Source organism: Kwoniella dejecticola, chromosome 5, assembly GCF_000512565.2.
Source record: "Kwoniella dejecticola CBS 10117 chromosome 5, complete sequence".
NCBI classification, from domain to species: Eukaryota; Fungi; Basidiomycota; class Tremellomycetes; order Tremellales; family Cryptococcaceae; genus Kwoniella; species Kwoniella dejecticola.
This window is the reverse complement of record NC_089305.1, coordinates 2,044,334-2,062,840: the sequence shown is the minus strand read 5'-3', so window position 1 is coordinate 2,062,840 and position 18,507 is coordinate 2,044,334. Positions and strand designations below refer to the sequence as shown.

General features: G+C 48.4%; 6 protein-coding genes across 6 annotated transcripts; 2 read left to right on the top strand and 4 right to left on the bottom strand.

Annotated features, from left to right (window-relative positions):
• Positions 1 to 476: 476 nt before the first annotated feature.
• On the top strand, positions 477 to 3,098 carry I303_104867 (uncharacterized protein; the record flags this gene model as incomplete). Its single annotated transcript, XM_018407459.1, has 8 exons — positions 477 to 755; positions 1,196 to 1,411; positions 1,491 to 1,609; positions 1,689 to 1,870; positions 1,997 to 2,292; positions 2,364 to 2,603; positions 2,696 to 2,723; positions 2,791 to 3,098. 8 exons carry the CDS (start codon positions 477 to 479, stop codon positions 3,096 to 3,098), a joined length of 1,668 nt encoding a protein of 555 aa, XP_018262670.1.
• Positions 3,099 to 3,747: 649 nt separating this feature from the next.
• Positions 3,748 to 5,689, top strand: I303_104866 (uncharacterized protein; the record flags this gene model as incomplete). The annotated part of the gene is made up of 6 exons (XM_018407460.1): positions 3,748 to 3,943; positions 4,123 to 4,256; positions 4,386 to 4,579; positions 4,709 to 4,803; positions 4,899 to 5,109; positions 5,254 to 5,689. 6 exons carry the CDS (start codon positions 3,748 to 3,750, stop codon positions 5,687 to 5,689), a joined length of 1,266 nt encoding a protein of 421 aa, XP_018262671.1.
• Positions 5,690 to 6,083: 394 nt separating this feature from the next.
• On the bottom strand, positions 6,084 to 9,476 carry I303_104865 (uncharacterized protein; the record flags this gene model as incomplete). Its single annotated transcript, XM_065969053.1, has 9 exons — positions 6,084 to 6,482; positions 6,552 to 6,709; positions 6,788 to 6,837; positions 6,895 to 7,012; positions 7,125 to 7,592; positions 7,707 to 8,145; positions 8,228 to 9,153; positions 9,241 to 9,268; positions 9,411 to 9,476. 9 exons carry the CDS (start codon positions 9,474 to 9,476, stop codon positions 6,084 to 6,086), a joined length of 2,652 nt encoding a protein of 883 aa, XP_065825125.1.
• Positions 9,477 to 11,735: 2,259 nt separating this feature from the next.
• On the bottom strand, positions 11,736 to 12,782 carry I303_104864 (uncharacterized protein; the record flags this gene model as incomplete). Its single annotated transcript, XM_018407463.1, has 6 exons — positions 11,736 to 11,752; positions 11,837 to 12,075; positions 12,205 to 12,241; positions 12,305 to 12,344; positions 12,423 to 12,556; positions 12,632 to 12,782. The coding sequence occupies 6 exons, from the start codon at positions 12,780 to 12,782 to the stop codon at positions 11,736 to 11,738; spliced, it is 618 nt and encodes a 205-aa protein (XP_018262674.1).
• A 301-nt stretch (positions 12,783 to 13,083) lies between these two features.
• Positions 13,084 to 14,101, bottom strand: I303_104863 (uncharacterized protein; the record flags this gene model as incomplete). Its single annotated transcript, XM_018407464.1, has 2 exons — positions 13,084 to 13,142; positions 13,219 to 14,101. The coding sequence occupies 2 exons, from the start codon at positions 14,099 to 14,101 to the stop codon at positions 13,084 to 13,086; spliced, it is 942 nt and encodes a 313-aa protein (XP_018262675.1).
• A 1,934-nt stretch (positions 14,102 to 16,035) lies between these two features.
• Positions 16,036 to 17,818, bottom strand: I303_104862 (uncharacterized protein; the record flags this gene model as incomplete). The annotated part of the gene is made up of 6 exons (XM_018407465.2): positions 16,036 to 16,103; positions 16,203 to 17,051; positions 17,131 to 17,240; positions 17,321 to 17,372; positions 17,482 to 17,636; positions 17,700 to 17,818. 6 exons carry the CDS (start codon positions 17,816 to 17,818, stop codon positions 16,036 to 16,038), a joined length of 1,353 nt encoding a protein of 450 aa, XP_018262676.2.
• Between the last annotated feature and the right edge of the window lie 689 nt (positions 17,819 to 18,507).

Genomic DNA, 18,507 nt, shown 5'->3' with positions numbered 1-18,507 from the left:
TTCTGACATCCGTTTCGCTCGTGTCCGAAGAGAATCCTCCTTCGTCACTGCCTTGCTGCCTTCTTACCTCGCTTGAACACCTTCACACCCACTTTCAGGTGGATCTGGACATCAACAGATTGATCGTTCTCCACCGATCAAGACGGACAGCTTTTGCCCTGCCTCTTCTTACTCCGGTCGATTTAATGAAACACCGTCATCATCAACATCAACCCCGATGAAAGCAGTAGAACTTCGGTAAAACCCAAATTTGATATTCATCATAAATCAACATTGGTACATGTAAATATCTATAAGAAGGCCAAGGATCATTGTATATAACCTTGTTCGTCTTTGCTATCCCTCTTCTTGTGAATATCCCCATCTCTCCCTCAAGCACCAGCCATTAATCGCAAGAGTCTTCAAGATAAACAGATATCTAGTGAATCAGTCAAGCATCATCAATTGGAACTTTCGAACGCAAACTCAAGAGCATCATGTCAATCCTCTTCATCTCACCAACGATAATTTCAGGTGATCCCTCGGTAGAACCATACGAAGCCGACGTCTTGGTGGTCGATGGCCTGATCAAACAAATATCCTCTCCGAACTCGATACACCCCAGTGGCACCAACAACGAGGACGAAGCAGGGGTGAAAAAGATTCAAGCTAAGGGATGGGTCTTGTCTCCTGGATTCATCGATCTCCATGCTCATTCCGATCTATACCTCCTCACGAATCCTGAACATGAAGCTAAGATCAGTCAAGGCTGTACGGTGAGTCACTCAAAGGCGCCTTTACCTCTCTCCCTCTCTCTACCTTTCGATCGTCGGTATAACTTTTTTTCTGAGAAAATGGTTCTTTGTCGGTATTCGGGATATCCTTGTCCTCATCCCTACCTTTGGCTTCTTCTCCGATGACCATTTCATCAAACCCGAATACATCCAGAGAATTTCCTCTTGGATCAATTAATTGAATGAGTCAGAAGAGGCACGCATAGCTCGCTCTTCTGTCATTCTTGTCGTTACCTATCGTCTTTTGTTTTTCGGGCTTGACCTGTTGCTGTTCGGATGAAATCCTCCCTTTCATTTAGCCAGCGACGTCGATCGTAATTACGTCGTTTGCGGAGATTTTCGAAATCTCGTGCCGACAGAACGCACACAACCCCTCCTTTTGCTAAAAGCTAGTGCTGATATACTTCTTACTTGCCGGATAGACCGAAGTCATAGGCCAAGACGGGATCTCATATTCCCCTATACACACACAACAACAGCTCAAGGCAATCCGAGAACAGATAGCAGGCTGGAATGGTAACCCATCCCCCGAGGATTATCCCGATGTGGGATTATTTGAATGGAAGACGGTCAGAGAATACCTTGACTGCTTAGAGCGAAATAAGACGGCTACGAACGTCGCGTATCTCGTACCGCAGGTGAGTTAGTCAAGGCGTCTCCCAGAAGATTATGCTGAAGCGTATGACTGATGCTATGTGTATGATGCGAATCGGACAGGGTAATTTACGATTGTTAGCTTGTGGACCGTGGGACCAGGTGGCCACTCCTGATGAGATTGCAAGGCAGGAAGACGAGCTTAGGAAGGCTATGAGCGAAGGTGCAGTGGGCATGTCCAGGTGAGCAATCGTTCTTCTTTCTACCAGGATTCGTCATGCCTCGGAAGCGATCATAACTGATCTATTGCAACATGACTAGCGGTTTGACGTATACACCGGGAATGTACGCATCGACCTCGGAATTGGGATCGCTGTGTCGAGTTTTGGCGGAAGAATACCCAGGAGCACACTATGCGCCACATCACAGGAGTTATGGGTTCAAAGCGATAGAGAGCTACGCCGAGATGTTAGGTCTGGGAAGGATGACTGGTTGTCCTATTCGTAAGCACATACTTTAGATCCTTCAGTCATCTCATCATGAATGCTTGAGTGGCAAGGCCGAGCCAATATCTCACATGTGGTCTTGGTCTTTTGACACTTGCTGACATGGCCTCGATCAACTTGCAGACTTGACACATGCCACACTCAACTTTACGGAGAATAAAGGGAAGGCCCCTCTGTTACTTTCTATGATCGATTCGGCCCGTGCATCAGGGGTCGACGTCACGCTCGATACATATCCCTATCTACCGGGATGCACGACCTTAGCAGCCCTATTACCTTCGTGGGCCAGTGCGGGCGGGCCACCGGAAACTCTTAGAAGGCTGGAAGATGAGATGACTCGGGAGAAGATCAGGAGAGCAGTCGAGATCACGGGATGTGATGGTGGGCACGGAATACCGACTAATTGGGATGAGATACAGGTGAGTTCATTCCTCTCTCGTGAGCTAGCAGAAGTCTAAGAAGAGCCGAGCTGACTAATCCGATTGGAAAGATTGGCTCGTGTAACGAACCCTCCATTCGACATTATTCTGGGAAACGAGTATCAGAAGCTGCGAAACTCGGCGGTCTATTACCTATCCAAGTGTTCTTTGAGGTTCTGGTGAAAGATCGACTGGCGACTTCCTGCTTGATGCATATCGGCAACGAGGAAAACGTGAGGGAGATCATGTGCCATCATACCCATTGTTCGGGGAGTGATGCCATCTTACATGGAAAAGGTACTCATCCTAGAGTGAGCAACATCTTGGTCCACTTCAAATTGCACACTTCATCGATTGTGGTTTTGAATGAATGGTCTCTGATTGATGCATCAATCGACAATAGGCATACGGCACTTTCCCACGATTTTTGGGTAAGCCCGACCGCCCATTCGGGATAGCGGAAGCGTGAAGCTGACCGATGTATCAACGTGATGACAGGACACTACTCGAGAGATTTGAATCTATTATCACTCAACGAAATGGTCTCGCATCTGACATCTCGACCGGCCAAACGACTGGGTATATATCCGCACAGAGGTTTGATCCAAGAAGGATCAGCGGCAGATCTGGTCCTGTTCGATCCGAAAACCATAAAAGACAAAGCGACGTTTGATGAACCCAAACAACGTGCAGAAGGGATACGCTACGTTCTGGTGAACGGACAAATAGCGATGGAAGAGGGTGTGTTGAATGGGAATAGAGGTGGTGCGGTCTTGAGGAGGAGGGAAAATGGGAAAGTCTATTAGGCGCAGCGGACAACCTCTCCCCAGGAAGTCTGTTAGGTTGGGATAAATGATACGCTTTGCGCAGAATAGGACATTCGAGCGATCCAGGGATTCTCAGATATTTGGCATGCTTTGATACATATGCATATTTAGTTGATATATCGCTACATCAGCAATAGCCTATCTGAAATATACACTGGCTGCATCGCTTGTCACTGCCTCGTAGGTCTCGCATGACATTCCAAATTTGCATGACCTGTTCGCTTGTCCTACGCTGATGTGTTGCGATGCCCTTGGGACGGATTTGAAGCCAGATGCCCTCCTACTCATGCTGCTCCGAACGCTCCGTGCGTAATTGACTTCCTCATTTGCAGGCGAATTCCCCACTTTGGGCGAATTCCCCCACTCTGTTGTACGGTGTTCATCTCGGCCAATTCGGTCCGCCATTTAACCGATCCAGGTGTCACCCCACTTTATCAGCCTTTATCATTCGCTTCTCTGCAATCAAACCTTTTCAAAGACTTACTGATAAAATACTTTGAGGATATCTTCATATCAACTGCAGCTACAATCTCTCCGGAACGAAGCTCAAGAAGACTAGCACTCAGTGTACTGCAATAACAACTCAAACGACCCGCTCGATATCAATCTCGATCTCGACAAACCGAAGATGTCCTCTTTCACCCATACCTCGCTATACGCCCTCCCGTCAAAACAGGCATTACAACATGAGTTCGTAGGCAAAAAGATCGATCAGTTGAGAACACCAGCTTTGGTAGTGGATCGTAGTCGATTCAAGAGGAATTGCGAGGAAGTTACCGCGGAGTCGAAGAGAAGGGGTATGGGGTTCAGAGCGCATGTCAAGAGTGAGTGAAGCCGTTGCCGGCTCTGTGAGGGGGGCGCGGGGCGGCAGGAGAAGGGCCATTGTTTCTGGAACTGGATGGGATGAGATGGGATGAGGGAGTGGTGAGCAGAGCGAGAGTCGAAGACGGACGTTTGATCTTATAAGGTTGCTGACTCGACTTGATCTTGCATGACAATGTAGCGCATAAGACGACAGAAGGAACGAGATTACAAGTCACTGCTGCTGGTGGAGTGAAAGCTACGATCTGCTCGACGATGATTGAGCTTTGGAAAATAGTGGAGGACGGCTTGGTAGACGAAGGATTAGTTGACGATGTACGTTTCCTTTCTCCCTCTTCTCAAAATCTTCCGACGATGAGGGTTACACACGTCCTCTGGAATGTTTCCTTCGATATATGGTTTGTGCTGGACCGAGCGCTGATCCTGACTTTGGCGTACCCACAGATACTCTACTCTATGCCTGTTGGATCGGATAAGATCGAGGACCTGAACAGAGCACAAGACATAATAGGATCCAAAGGTGTTATCAGATTGATGGTGGATCACCCAGAGCAGATCAAGCTGTTGAGTCAGTTCAACGAGAAGAATGGAAGGAAGCAGAAATGGAGTGTTTTCGTCAAAGTTGACGGTGGAGGAAGGTGAGTCTCGGATCATACTTCAACCTTTTCCTCCTCCAATGGCTCGGAACACGAGCAATCTCTGCGAGTGGCCCAAGCGCGCAGAGCGTAATCGTAGCCATGGAAGCTGATATGTCTAATTCGAATCAGGCGTGCTGGTGTACCTCCCACGAGTCAACAGTTGAAAGACATCATTCAAGCGGTCCTAAGCTCCAACCACGTCGAGATATTTGGATTCTACTCTCGTGAGTGCTCATTTCGTCATCTGAAATGCATCTTTTCGTTATCCTACAAATGATAGGATGGCCGCTTATGCTGTTTTGACATTCTATAACTGTAGATTTCGGTCAATCATACGCCTCAGACACGTTAGAAAAGGGATCATCATATTTCGAAGGAGAGATAGATTGCGTCAACTCCGCTGCCAAAGTAGCCCGTGATCTCGGTGCGAAGGGAGACTGGATATTGAGTGTTGGCGCTACGCCGACTGCACATGCTGCTGTGCAAGAGGTCCAAAAGGCTCATGGAGGCTTGGAAGGTACGCTAGAACTGTGAGTCCACCTATTCATTGCTCATCACTACATTCCACTCGTTCTTCATTCTTCATTGATTCAACCAGGAGGATAGCGAGCATTAGGCGAAGGGGAATCAGGAAATTCTGATCTGATCTGATCTGATGATATTTCCTGCCGCAGACACGCAGGATGCTATTGCATGTGCGACCTTCAACAACACGCCACTTCCCTCGTACCAGACTCTCACCTAGCTTTGACGGTAGTCAGTAAAGTGGTATCGGTCTACCCTCATCGAAAGGAAGCGATGTGCGATAGTGGTGCATTGGCAGTATCGAAAGATACAGGTCGATATCCCGGTTTCGGTCGCTTAGTCTCCCCTTCTTACGCTACCAAGTGGGATCTGGGCAGGATCTCGCAGGAACACGGTACACTCGTCCATCGACCTGGAGAGACCATCAGCGAGAATGAAGAGCTGAAGATTGGAGATACGGTCAGAATCGTACCTCAGCATGCGTGTTTAGTGTGTGCCGGTTTCCCCTGGATGTATGTCGTAGATGAGCAAGAAGGTAAAGGCGAGGAAGTCGTAGATGTTTGGGTCCCGTGGAAAGGATGGTAATCACAAAGATCCAATTCATTCGTTATACTTCGACGTCATGTAAAGGAAATGTGTAATACAGCTGGATCTTGACATGGACAGACATTTCATTGCTCAACTTCAGCACAAGAGAGGTATACACATTACAACCAGGAACAAATGATTTATATAATATTTACAACTGAAAGGCATAAGATTCGATTCACTACAACCCAAATTTCATGCACCAAGAAGCTAAACGCCGTAGATCAGGCTGATTCCAAAACCATGTGTCGTTCCCAGGCCAGATAATCCGTTTTCACATGCGAACAGTCTCCGATTGATATCAATGCCGGTGCCCCTCCTTCTGTCCGCACATGCGACACCCCACTGCGAGAGACCAAGACGGGTCGCTCAAATTGAGTTACACGACCCATCATCCCCTGTGAGTGCCTCTTCGAGAGCTCATCAGTCTAGCCAGAAGCACGCTGTTATCTTTATCCGTATCCTCCTTGCTCGCATCTAGCTTCATGCACACAATCTCCAGCAGATCCTTGATCACTTCTTCCATACTTGACGGTTCCGTCAATTCGAACATTTTACCTTCGGTATTGAGTATACGCTGGAACCAGCTGGTGATTTTACGTTGTTTTTCAGCATCTGTATCTTCCTGTGCCGAAAAGTTGAACGACGTTGTTGCATAGGCAGCACTTAGCGGTTGATGTGCTTGTGGTGGTGGGACGGTGCTCTCCGAAGCGATTGTCAGATTTGAGTTTGTAGACGAAGATGAGGATGGTGGGTGAATAATGGTTGTTGTGTAACCCCACAAAACCAGCTGAGCAGAATTGACAGTGATCAGACCATGTCGCTGCATATCATGTAATAAGCGACAGACCGCACTCACAGTGGTATTGAACACAGCCCAAGGAGAGTAAAGACCCCATTCACTGAACAACGCTTGACGAAGATATCGGACAGATTGCCATACGCAGGTCCAAGCATCATCTGTCTTAGCCCAAAGCTTGAGGCGACGTTTGGCATCAGAGTACTGTCGTGGGCCGACTAACCAAGATATCGAAGAATGTCAGCGCCAATTTCTGACATATCTCAGCCATCATTGACAGAGGGCAGGTAACTCACTCGAAGCTCCACAAAAAGACGTGGCACCAGCTGCGACATGTAGCATGGGGCTGGATGCGGACAATCATCAGCCAGACTTCTCCTCGCACAGGCTTGAGTCAGCTTACATATCGCTCAAGACAGATATGATGCAGATGGCAAACGTATCCCTCATATCTCTAGACTCGATAGTCCCGCTCATGTGCATTACCGCGGACTCATAAGCGGCTCGAAGTTGGATGACGGCTAGCGTTGGTATCATGGTCTATCAGCCTGTTTCTCTGGAGTCCGTCTGAGCTGGAGTAGATTCAGGGTGGGCTGTTGCGAGTTCTGATGGTACAATGGATTAGGCACTTACCACTAAAGACGATGGATCTCCAATGCTTAGTACCTTCCCTAAACCTTATACCCATACCGCCTCTCGTTCTGCAGTCCCAGGCAATCGCAATCAAGCCAATCAAGACCATTTGAATAGTCAAGGAATTATCTAGATCGACCTTGAACAAGAACTTATGTTCCTCCGATAGGGCAGACATGATAGCGGAAGAATACCCCTCAGCAACGACAGTCACGGTGAATTCCGGGTGAAGACCTGGGAGATAGCCTGATTTGGACGTCTTCGGCTTTGTCGTAGCGGTGTTCTGCACCGGGCTGTACCGACGGATTTTGAGCCATTCGCTAGCTGTTCTAGCCTCCCATTGCGACTTGGGACAAGGTAGATTCAGGTTATGAGCGAAGATGGATAGTTGACGGGAACAATGTTGATTCCAGAATGCTGATAATTGAGTATCCATCAATAGTACGCAGTATGCCGATCGGCGTCGCTCTGTCAATCGAGAAGAAGGTCAGCATGATGCATCTGACATAGACAAGGTAGACGTCTCTTGGGAGTGGTTCGTGGAGTTATACAGCCTGTACATGGACAGTGATGATGACTCACCTTCATCTTTCGCCCAGGATGCCCAAGCTTCTTCCCCCTGCGCGTCCAGATCCGGCTTACCAGCAACACCTATACCCTTCTTTCTTGAATGAGCGACCATGACTGGCCACATACATTGAGCGACGAACAGGCTTTCCGCATTGCCGTACCATGTATCGTATACGTGACATAGCGTGAAAGATTGCAGAGTCGAGGTGGGCATTTCTAGACCGCATTCATGAAACAGCATTCCTCGGATCTGCATGACTATTCGGGAGGATTCCTTCCTCCGTGGATAGGTGGTGTGCACCGCTCCGACTATGATCATCAGAATAATGAGTTCGGCGGGAGAGGTATGATAATCCAGTGTCGCTTGATGTATGAAGGGGAATGTTGGCGCTGTCTTCATCCAGTACTGTTCCAATGATTCGATGGCGTAGGGCAATGTCACATTGAAATCCTGCGAAAACCGAAAGACCCATATTAGCAAGTGCGATGGCAACTGCTAACAAGTCTTGCCTAAGCGGGATGGAGTGACTCACCGGGAAAGCAAGTTGCAATTTTGTCAAAAGCCCTTCCGTCATCACAAGGTTCTGAGCGACACCGGTGTCTGCTGATGCCGTCTGATAGTAGGTCGACTGACCTCTTTCGTCGGATTGCAATTGTGATCGAGCATAGGATTGTGATGTCGAACGATGTAGCGGAGGCGGTGGTAGGGAAGAGCTGTCAGAGATTGTAGGGATACTTGAGGACAAGTTGGTAGGCTGATACCATTGATTGGTGAAATTAGGTGTAGGAGGTGGAAGCTGCTGAGCTTGCTGCCCTGTTTGCGAAAAGTCGAAGTTCATATTGGAGATGATTGGTTCGTTGAAGGGGGGAGCTAGACTTTCATGTAGCAACGCTTCCCATTGTTCGGGAGCCCATAATCCGAACCCTAAATCCGAGACACTGATAAAATCCCCACTTGCACCATTACTGGTCGCCGTACTCGTATTCGTATTGTTCATGTACCCTCCGTTCGAAGGTGGTAAATTGCTGAGCTGTGGTTGTTGGTCTGCCAACGGAAGTAATGGTAAACCTATACCATCCTCCAGATTGTTACCGATGTTATTGTTGTTCGAACTTTGACCGATCTCTAGTAGGTGGTTCTGCGGAGTGATTGAATTGGATGATAACGCGATTGGAGTAGTCACTGATGTGGAGCTGGGCTGATTGACATTGTTGAAGCTTGTGCTAACCGCTGATACAGGTGGATCGCTGTTCGCGTTCTCCGTTATATCCTCAGACTTCTTCCTGCTCCTCGTCCTTTCTTCACTCGATCCTGCACCTTCCGATGTCCTTCTCCGTTTGTTTATGGGTGATCGATATGGTTCATTCCCGCATATATTCCTTTTCTCATGTCGCTGAAGGAGGTCAAGGCGCTTGAAGGGTCTTCCGCACTTAGGGCAATTGTATGTTTCCTCTGAATCTGTTCAATCTCCCATCAAGCGATATCAGCATTCTCATTCTCCATGCACTGCCGATAGGACCAGGGGATGATTACAACAAGACTGACGATTCGCAGCATGTCGGAACAGGTGATCCTGATCCGAGACATAGCAGAGTCAGCGGTAGAAGATGAATCGATCTGAGTGAGAAGACGCGGTAAGGTGAAGTGGGGACAGAGACCAGTAGGGTGGGGAAGGATTGAGTCATAACGAGTCGAATGATCGTCCTGGTACTCACTTTCCTGGTAAACGTCTTTGAGCATCCTTGGTGAGTACACCTGAAGCAAGAAGGTCCTGAGTCCATGTTATAGCAGTGTCATTGGTGTTGAGTTGTATCGAATTGGCAGGTATGTGTTCAAGTCGTATATGAGAATGATAATGGATGAAGAATGAAAATGGGTGTCAACGTGAAAGTCAAAGTGGGGAAAGCGGCAATCGGTCCCAGCTATAGTAATATAGTAACATCCTTTTTACACGGTCTGGTTCTGCCTGTTTATTTCTGTTCCTCCGTATACAGCAGCGACGTACATTCTCATATTACCAATCAATGACTATGCATTCCGAATAAACAACGATCATGACAACATCATCACAATTGATGCATAGCAGCCAAAGCACTGGCTTGATTCCTAGGGTGAGGTGATTTTGAAGAAGCGACCCATGGAAATGGTAACGCCCTACACTGACGCAGGGTGTGTGCGCGTGCGTACAATTCCCCGTAAGACCTGGTCCTTTCTCCCTCCCTGGTTCCTCTTTGGGTCTGTGTGCAAGCGTAGTTTGTCGCTGTGCATAAGTAGGGAAAGTCAAGCGGCAATAGCCGAGAAGCACTCAGATCCTACGCGATCATCCTCCAAAAGTAGTCATGCTCGTCGTCAAGGGGTCTAAACCTCTATGTGGGTTTAGTGATTGGCTTTGATCGCTCGTTGAGCCTATGCGATAATGAAATTGATCCGAAGACGGCGTCATTCAGATTATAGTTCGAGGGCGAACGACTAGTTCAGGTTGATGGTAGTGGTGCAAGCAGTATCCTTTGATTGACTATAATGACTTACCGCAAAGGCACTCTTTTGTAGGCCAAGGTAACGCAGCGGCGATCATATGCGGTCTGCTCTCAATCCGGACAATCGTCAACAAATGCACCCGATCAGCGTTAGGAGTACCGTATATGCTTTATTCAACCGAGTAGGCTGATAATCCAACATCCTGGCGATCATTCCGGGTGATTGGGCGGTCATCGCCTTGTAGGGGTAGGTAGGAACACGGTGTCGACGGCTTGCACCAAAGTAGAAAGCACGCTTGCATACACCTAGAAGCCCAAAGAGAGTAAAAATCGAGAAAGAGGAGGAATGAGCTGGAACAGTAGTCAAGCATATTATATGTGGGTCGGGTATCGTTCCCCATCGCTAAGTGATGAGAAAGTACACGTCAGCTTTGCCTTTTGCGACTCAAGCAATATTTCGAGGATCCCATGATACTTACGATCGCGCGCAAGAGACTTCACAGCATACGGCGGATATCAGTTCTATCCAAGCTCTAAGGGATTCCGGATTGTTGTTGTCGTCTCACTAAATTGCGCGACGAGGTGTCAGCCTGCTCATCTGTCATGTCGTTCTATGGTAACAGCTCCAATCTGAGCTCACCTCGAGTAGGATCAAAGTTTCTAGCTGGCTTCAAGGGAGGTAGACCTCTAGCGAATCGAGCGGCATTGGTGGCGACTCGTCTGTTTACCACTGGAGAAGCGGAGGCGGTGAAAGCCAAGACGAGGAGCAAGAAGGTGTATAGTTTAAGAGCGACCATTGTGTTAACTTAGAAATTCGTGCAGTCCTTTGGTTGTCAGGCTGTAGATGGATGGTCTTTTCGTGAAGAGTTCGTAGAAATAGAAAGAGAAGAGGACCGTCGATCACATATCATCTCAGCCGGCTTATATACACGTCCGGGAGTTCAGGACTGGGTACAAGTGGGCCAAACAATTTTCAGGTGTAAACAACAAACAAACATAAACAAAGCAAAGCAAACAAAGCAAACATTCCACGGCTTCTTATCTGACTATGGCCAGATTCCTGGAATTGCGCGTCTCTAGAGACACCCTGCATGACGTTAACATGTATAGAATATGCTTCACTAGATGATCTACATACTATCCTCAAAACCGATTAACGTTCGCGCCTCAGGCAAAACCTAGAATTTGGAGCAAGACAACCGGACGATCACATGCCGTAATAAAGATCGATCGGTTGTTTGGTTAGTAACGTAAATTCCAGTGAGAAGTGTCTATGCGCAGACTCAGGGGTTTTGTGAGGCTTCATAGTTGCGCATCGGAAGCATGGAGGCGAAGATGGAATTTGACGCACATTGCACAATGGAAGGAAGGAGACGAAGTAGAATGACATTGCATAAATTGTTCATATATCAAGCCCAAAATAAAAGACGGCAATTCTCGAGCAGAGATCTAGCGATCGACTGTGACGATTTCTTCCCTAATTGGATCATCCGTTCGGCCGGACAGTAATCGAGATACGAATAGGAGAGGGTGCGGAAGGAGAGAGGCTGTGGCTGGCTAGGATTATTGTCTTTGAGAGCCTGATGAGAGCAGTAGGTCAGCTTGCAAGCAGTGACCAGGTGTGTGCCAAACGTTATGTATCGCACTTGAAATCAGTCACTTACGGACGAAGATCATGGCGACCTGTTTGTACGAATCATAATATGCTCCCGCATCGGTATCATCCGCAGCGTTGCAGAGGAGCAACTCTTCCGTTCCGATATTTATGATGTACTGGTAAGGGGAGTAAGGAGTGACTACCTGCTCCGAGTTCGTTTTTGTATCGGTGTACGAGAAAGACAAGACGTTATATGAGTTCATGTCGAACTTGACGTTAGATTGACCCGGTGAAAAGATGGTGACGCTACACCCCCAGAGACAACGGAACCAATCAGCTAGCTTCATCAAGGGAGGACAGTAATAAGAATGGCTGTCTTGACCGAACATAACTATTTAAGCTCCGGAAGAGATCCCCTCGTTAGTCGGTACTCACGCATGACCGCTCTTCATGATGTCCAATCCGAGAACACCTAGATCCGACCATGCGCCTTTGGCCGAATTGTATCATTGTACCGTCTGACCAGAGAACGGACCTGCTCCATGGATCTTGAACATGGCAGCAGATTCCAAATCCTGCAAAGACAGCATTCTCGTTAGCGTCACTTGCAAGGAAGGAACCCCTGAGTGATGATAGCGGGTGATGATACGAACAGTAGTTTGGGTGAAGGCCCCATTATCAGAGCTGTAAGCCATATATGTAGCTCCGACTCTCTTTCTTCTACCGAGCTGATCGGTTATCTCGATTGCACCTGTCTGAGGCGCACCAGAGGGCTCTTGTCGTCGCACTGCCAGTCATGACCACCTCGAATCAGCCACACCTCGATACTCGATGAGAAGGTGTGATGTACAGAAATACTCACCGACAGTCCTGGTAGGATCGAAAGCTCTGGCGGGCTTTTTCAAAGGAAGACCTCGAGCAAGTCTTGCGGCATTGGTATCATGGCTCACAGGAGACCCGAGGGCCGACACTGCCAGTAAGCAGAAGATCAGGGAGTTCAAGAACGAGAGCATGATTGTAGAGCTGTACGCTTGTGAAAAGATGTGTGTTAGAGAGGAAGCATTCTGAAAGTTTTGTCAACAATGAGTGATGCCTGTAGCCTTTATATACGGATTCTCAGCCATGTAGTCCAGATGCCACTTCGCAAGGCTATACGCATACCTCAACCTGCAATAATTCCAGTAAATCGAATCCATTGGAATAAACATAAACATAAACAAACAAGGCACAATGGATCGTACAATATTGACGATTCACGGCCAGCGCAGAGTGCGATTCATGCGTCCGCGCGCAGCTGAGATCGTCCTGCCCACCCTAAACGCAGAAGCCTGTAGCAGCATCGCAAGAGACCGCACATTCTTGTCTGATCCAGCCTATAAGATCGCGGCAAAAGAGTCAAATCAGTCTGCTGTAGGGTTGATCTGACAGAAAAGCTTAATTGAAACTCACCTAAGCTCATATCTGGAGGAGTTTGGATATAATCACAGATCAACATCGTCTGACCGTGGCACTCCCTGCTCCCTAAGGTACAGTTGCTTGTACTTGCCGGTGGCTCATTAACCCCATAAGGATTGCTCGGGTCAGAAGAACTAGCCGAAAGAGAAAAGGTGTGGATGCTGCTATCTGATGAAGTTTCGACTGCAGCTGGGGCGCTGGTCACGACACCACTTTGCACGGCCGAAGCGGTGTCCGAGACGGAAGGGACGTTTGAGGAGGGCTCGGTGGCAGATGTTGAGATTGCAGTCGAGGCAGTCGAGGTGTCCACTTGGGTGGTGCTGAAATTCTCGAGCTGGTCTGCAGGGACAGAGGCACCTGTAGCACTGCTGACAAGGACATCCTCGGTAGACGATATTCCGGGATCGGTAGTTGAAGCTGGTGAGCTGGAAGTCGAGAGTGGCTTATTGTCCGAAACTGAAGTCGAGGCAGGAGTTTCGGCTCCAGACGAAGCAATGGTCAGTTCTTCGCTAGCGCTAGATGGCAAGTCGGTGGATGTGGCATCTGAAACGGTGGAAGCTTTTGTAGTCTGGATCGCACCCAAGGGCAGGACGGAAGAAGATGATTCAGCGGTCGTAGCGGCGGAGGAAGATGATGATACCGTGGTCTGCTCGATGTAGGCGGAGGGCTCGATTATATCTGATATCATCGATCCATCCGTGTTGACAGCTACTTTTTGCTCCAGGCTGAGAGTATATTCCTTCTTCTCAAGTAGATGACCTGATTTCGAGAGTTGAGTCATCTCGTTTGCGGTGATGGCGGGATGAGGCGCAGACAACGTGGACGACAAGGAGGCCAGCAGAGGCAGGAGTACTGCTAATTTGGCGTTTGGTAGCATGTTGCTTTGGTGTTTCGTTTGTAACCGCTCCTTGTGTTGAGTTGGTCGGACTAAAAGTCTAGATATCTGAAAGAGATTACGAGCTTAGTCCGGCTAAGCGAAGATCCAATATGGTCTGGTATAACATTACGTATCAGCATTCTCAGTGTGAGAGTGCAACTTATGCGGTTTTTATATTGTTGTTGCCCGAGCCTTGATGGTCACGGCCGATAGCGAGATGCTGCCGACGATCTGCCTCCTTTTTGCAGAGCGCTGATCTGTTGATGAATGAAAGGATCTCCTGAATCAAAGGGGCTCGGTTTGAAGATTGTCATTCTTGGGAATCCTTTATAGTCAACCAGATCCATCTCGTCGATTGATCAGCTGGACCTTCATGAATGGCCGAGGCTGCTGCATGCGGCTGCCATTGATTTTTTAAGTTACATGACGTCAGATGTGCACGAATGCTGTAAGATTCTCTACTGTGTTTTGAGAGGTTGCTTCCCTGTATGCTGGTAGGTAGAGCACGTTGCAATGATGGTCGATCGTACACAGAATGATCGGCCGTGTCATACTGTAATGCAGCTAATCTGGCTCTGAGGGACTGCTCAATGCGCAGTGATGCGTCGAACAGCATCTGGCTAGTTATCGTCATATTCTGCTTGGAAGCAAGATTGTTTGCATAGAATGTAAGCATAAGGCAAGATAAATCTTCGCAGTGTCTCCCCGCAGTGACAATGAGCGACCTCCCTTGGCCCCTCTCTACAGTATGTTCTCCCGGCACACCCCCAAGTCCACCCACCAAATGTACATGGTCCTGCTATATAGATACCGGATCTAGAGTTCAAGGGGGTCGTTTCTGGATGGACGCAGTATAGGCGTAGATTGAATGGAATGTACGATATTACAGCTGTTCTAAGGTATGAGCACCATTCCGGCAAGAGCAGAAAGATGTGAAGACTAGATCTAAGCGGTTTGAGAGTCGACGACATCATTGATGGTGGTAGTAACGGTTTCATAGGTTACTCGTGTGAAAGTGATGGGTGCATCCGCCGCTGGAGCACTGTTGATTACCGACCCCACAGAGCCCGGTGAAGTAGGTGTTGGCTTTGTAGGCTCAATATTGTGACGCCAACTGTGTGTCCATGACCACGAGGAACCGCCCGCGGCTTGAGCAGGACGATCGGATGTCGGTGGAGGAAGTGCCTTCGAGACTGGGATATCAGCGACAGCAGTGAGAAGGAGAAGGAGGCGTGAGGTGTGAGTGAAGTGCATAATGATAATAAGGAGATCGATCAGAAGCCGGACTGAGCAGTAAGAGAGGATATGTGCGTGGTGATTCGGGGGAAGAACTTCAGCGCAGCTGTAAGTAGGAGAAAGATCGATTCTGTGCAAGAGACGATATTCTTGTTCTGAACATTACCTACACCCCACTTGCAACTGGCCGGTACTATATACATGTATATATGCTTCATTTTTTACTTTAGACCTTGTCGAATGCAAATCGTGGCGATCAGGTCTCTTTTGAGACGATCGTTGATCCTGGGCTGAAATGATTGGTCGTCCATACTGTCGATCTGCTGAGGGGGATTGTAAGCTCGAGATCGACAGGTGAAAGGAGCCTTTGTGAAAAAGTGGAAAATTACACGCCCGTTCGGGACCTCATACGAGATACTGCAAACGAAAATGCAGTCTACCGAGCAGTATTGATACTAGACGTCGATCGAAAGGGCTCGCTGCTGCCTGAAAAATAATATGCATCGTGTACGAATATACGATCAGTATGCAGCATCGCGACCAGGCGGAGACGGACAAGTTTGCACAATAGTATAACATTGTCAGACACAGCACTTGCATCGCATCACGAGCTGGCAATAAAAAATATAGATCCCCCACAAAGACAGAGGAATACACATCCTGTGATGAAGCAGTCTTCCTGATCGTCTCCGATCAATTCAGTTGCACAGGATGCTTCCATCAGAAGGCTCGCATCTGTTGGGACATTGTCCAGCGACCAGCCAACCTGTCATGATCGTATGAAACCATACCATATATCGTTATTAGTTTGCGGCCTTCAAAGCGATGACATATGCGGGTATAGTGCGGGAAGTGAGTAACTTACCGACTTTAGCAGTACCAGCTTGGATATTCCCGCAGATTCTCAATTCCAAGCCATTGCAAGAATAAGTTCCCGGCTCACAGTCGCTTTCTTCAGAATTAGGGATCTCCGAGCCGACCCCCGCTGAGTCACTCGACGTGGCATTGCCGTCCCCGACATCGAGAGAACCGACAGGCGGAATGACAGATGTAGCGGCTGAAGCTACGTCATTTGCAGCTGAGCCCAGTACTGTTGAGCCCACGCTGGCACTAGCTGCATCAGTGGCTTGCGCACTGGCAGAGCTGGACGAGTCAGATCCTTCGGCGAAGGCATTTACACCTGGGACAGGCGCACTAGTGAGTATACCTGCTGGGATGGAGGAAGGTGGACCATATCCGCCTGGAAGAGTGGCAGAACCGGAACCGACAGGAGGGAGTGAGCCGGGAGCTGTAGTGGCACCGAGCGGAGCGCTGGCTGAGACTTGAGGTGGTATACTGGTGGGCTGGACTGATGCAAGCACGGACGAGATCGCTGGAACAGATGTGACAATGCTAGCAGCACCGTTTAATGTATCTGTGGCTGCCGCAGCGGAAGTGAGAGGCAGAACCTGAGTGGGACTAGAAGCTCCGCCAGCTCCAGCAGCTGTAGCTGAGGCGCCACCTGCAGCACTGGGACCGGAATGGGTGACTGCAGTCGGAATGGGTCCCACGAAAGTGCCGGTTCCTCTGTCAGCCTCGGTAGGATTTTCGTTGACCTCGCCCCCGTCCAACAGCTTCCAGTGGTAATCGTTGGTCACCTCCACGCGTAGGCCTTCGGGATTATCGCAGCCCGAAGTACCTGTAGAATGATCTTGCAGTCCGATCAAAGCTTCGGCTGTAGTGAAAACATTCCAATGAACGAACACAGTATGTCAGCTTCCTCATCGTGCTTTTACGGGAGGACTATCGCATACAGCTCAGATCGACTCGATCCTTGATAGCGCAATCGCCACATCCATCCCAGATGAAGAAAGGTTCACCATTCATCGTGTATTGGGTTCCGTCCGCTTTGTAGATGTTGACGCTGCACATCGAAAGTCTAGGATCAGCTATCGCACAGTTTGTGATGAGACCGAATAAACGTGAGCATAAAATGATACTTACATTCTGCCACACCAGTTCAAAAGATCATTGTCAACAAGGAGGTGATTGAATGCTGAGAGACCATTGAATGCGAGTCAGCTTACTATACTTCGATCAACCTGAGGCGGGTAGGGAAAGGGTCACAATGTACAGCTCAACGGTAATAGAAGAGCGATACTTACCGATAGGGGTGGCTGACCCAATCTCTGATAACGTTTTTCCTCTTGTCCATTCGCAGGCAGGCGGCTGTGCATTCGGACCCGTCATTCCAGTTGTCACAGACCAATTGTTTCCGAAAACTGCTCCACACGCATCGGTATTCGTCATATCATAGTAACTATACCCCGATGATGAGAGTAAGCTGGTTGAACACAGCAGCAAGCGCAGAGAGATTACTTACACGGTTGCTGCCGATTTCTCGATCGAGAAATACGGTTGTTCCCCTGTGGGAGCAGCGCTCGTGAGAGCTAGCAAGCCCAGAACAGCGAGAAGTGACTTGTTGAGACTCGTGTTTGTCATACTGTAGTATGGTGTGTCAACTATAGCAGATCGAACCAGGGTGGTATCCTGTTGTCTTGTTTGATAAGGTGTTAAAGAGCGTCTGCGGTGAGTTGGATATCCGGCCTGACTTTACAAGTTCCCAGTGGTCCGCCAAAAGTCCAGCTTTCGGTATATGTTCAAGGTCAAGTTGCCAGAAGAGAGAGAGATGAAGTAGTGTGAGCTCATTGGTCACCTTGCAGCACTCTATATAGGATGCTAATTTTGCGATCTTAGGCCTTGCGAACAACCCAAATACCTGTTTTGAGTAAGGGGCGATCAGTCAAAGGATCAGTCCGACAGCGTAACGCCGAGAGACATTCTTTTGAAAGGCAGTCGCAGATCGATAATTTCCCCTGTCGATAATACCTTTCCAGGTTTACATGTAGGGAAACAAAGCCTCCTTGGCAATGTTGAAGGAAGGTTGATCAATTGATCAAAGGATATCGCATACCTTCCATACCTTTCACAGTGCCTCCGCTTATCAAGCTGCGCCAAGCCCAAATTCCTTCAGTGAGCATCGTGAACAGAGGTAAATCCCTTTCACTCGGTGTTCTCGATGAGACTGAATATCTTGAAATGCATCCAACAATCGATATTTGATGCTTCAATACTGTCTATAGTCACGCACCAGTGCGCTGACTTCCCATCAAGGGCGTTGATGATTTTGC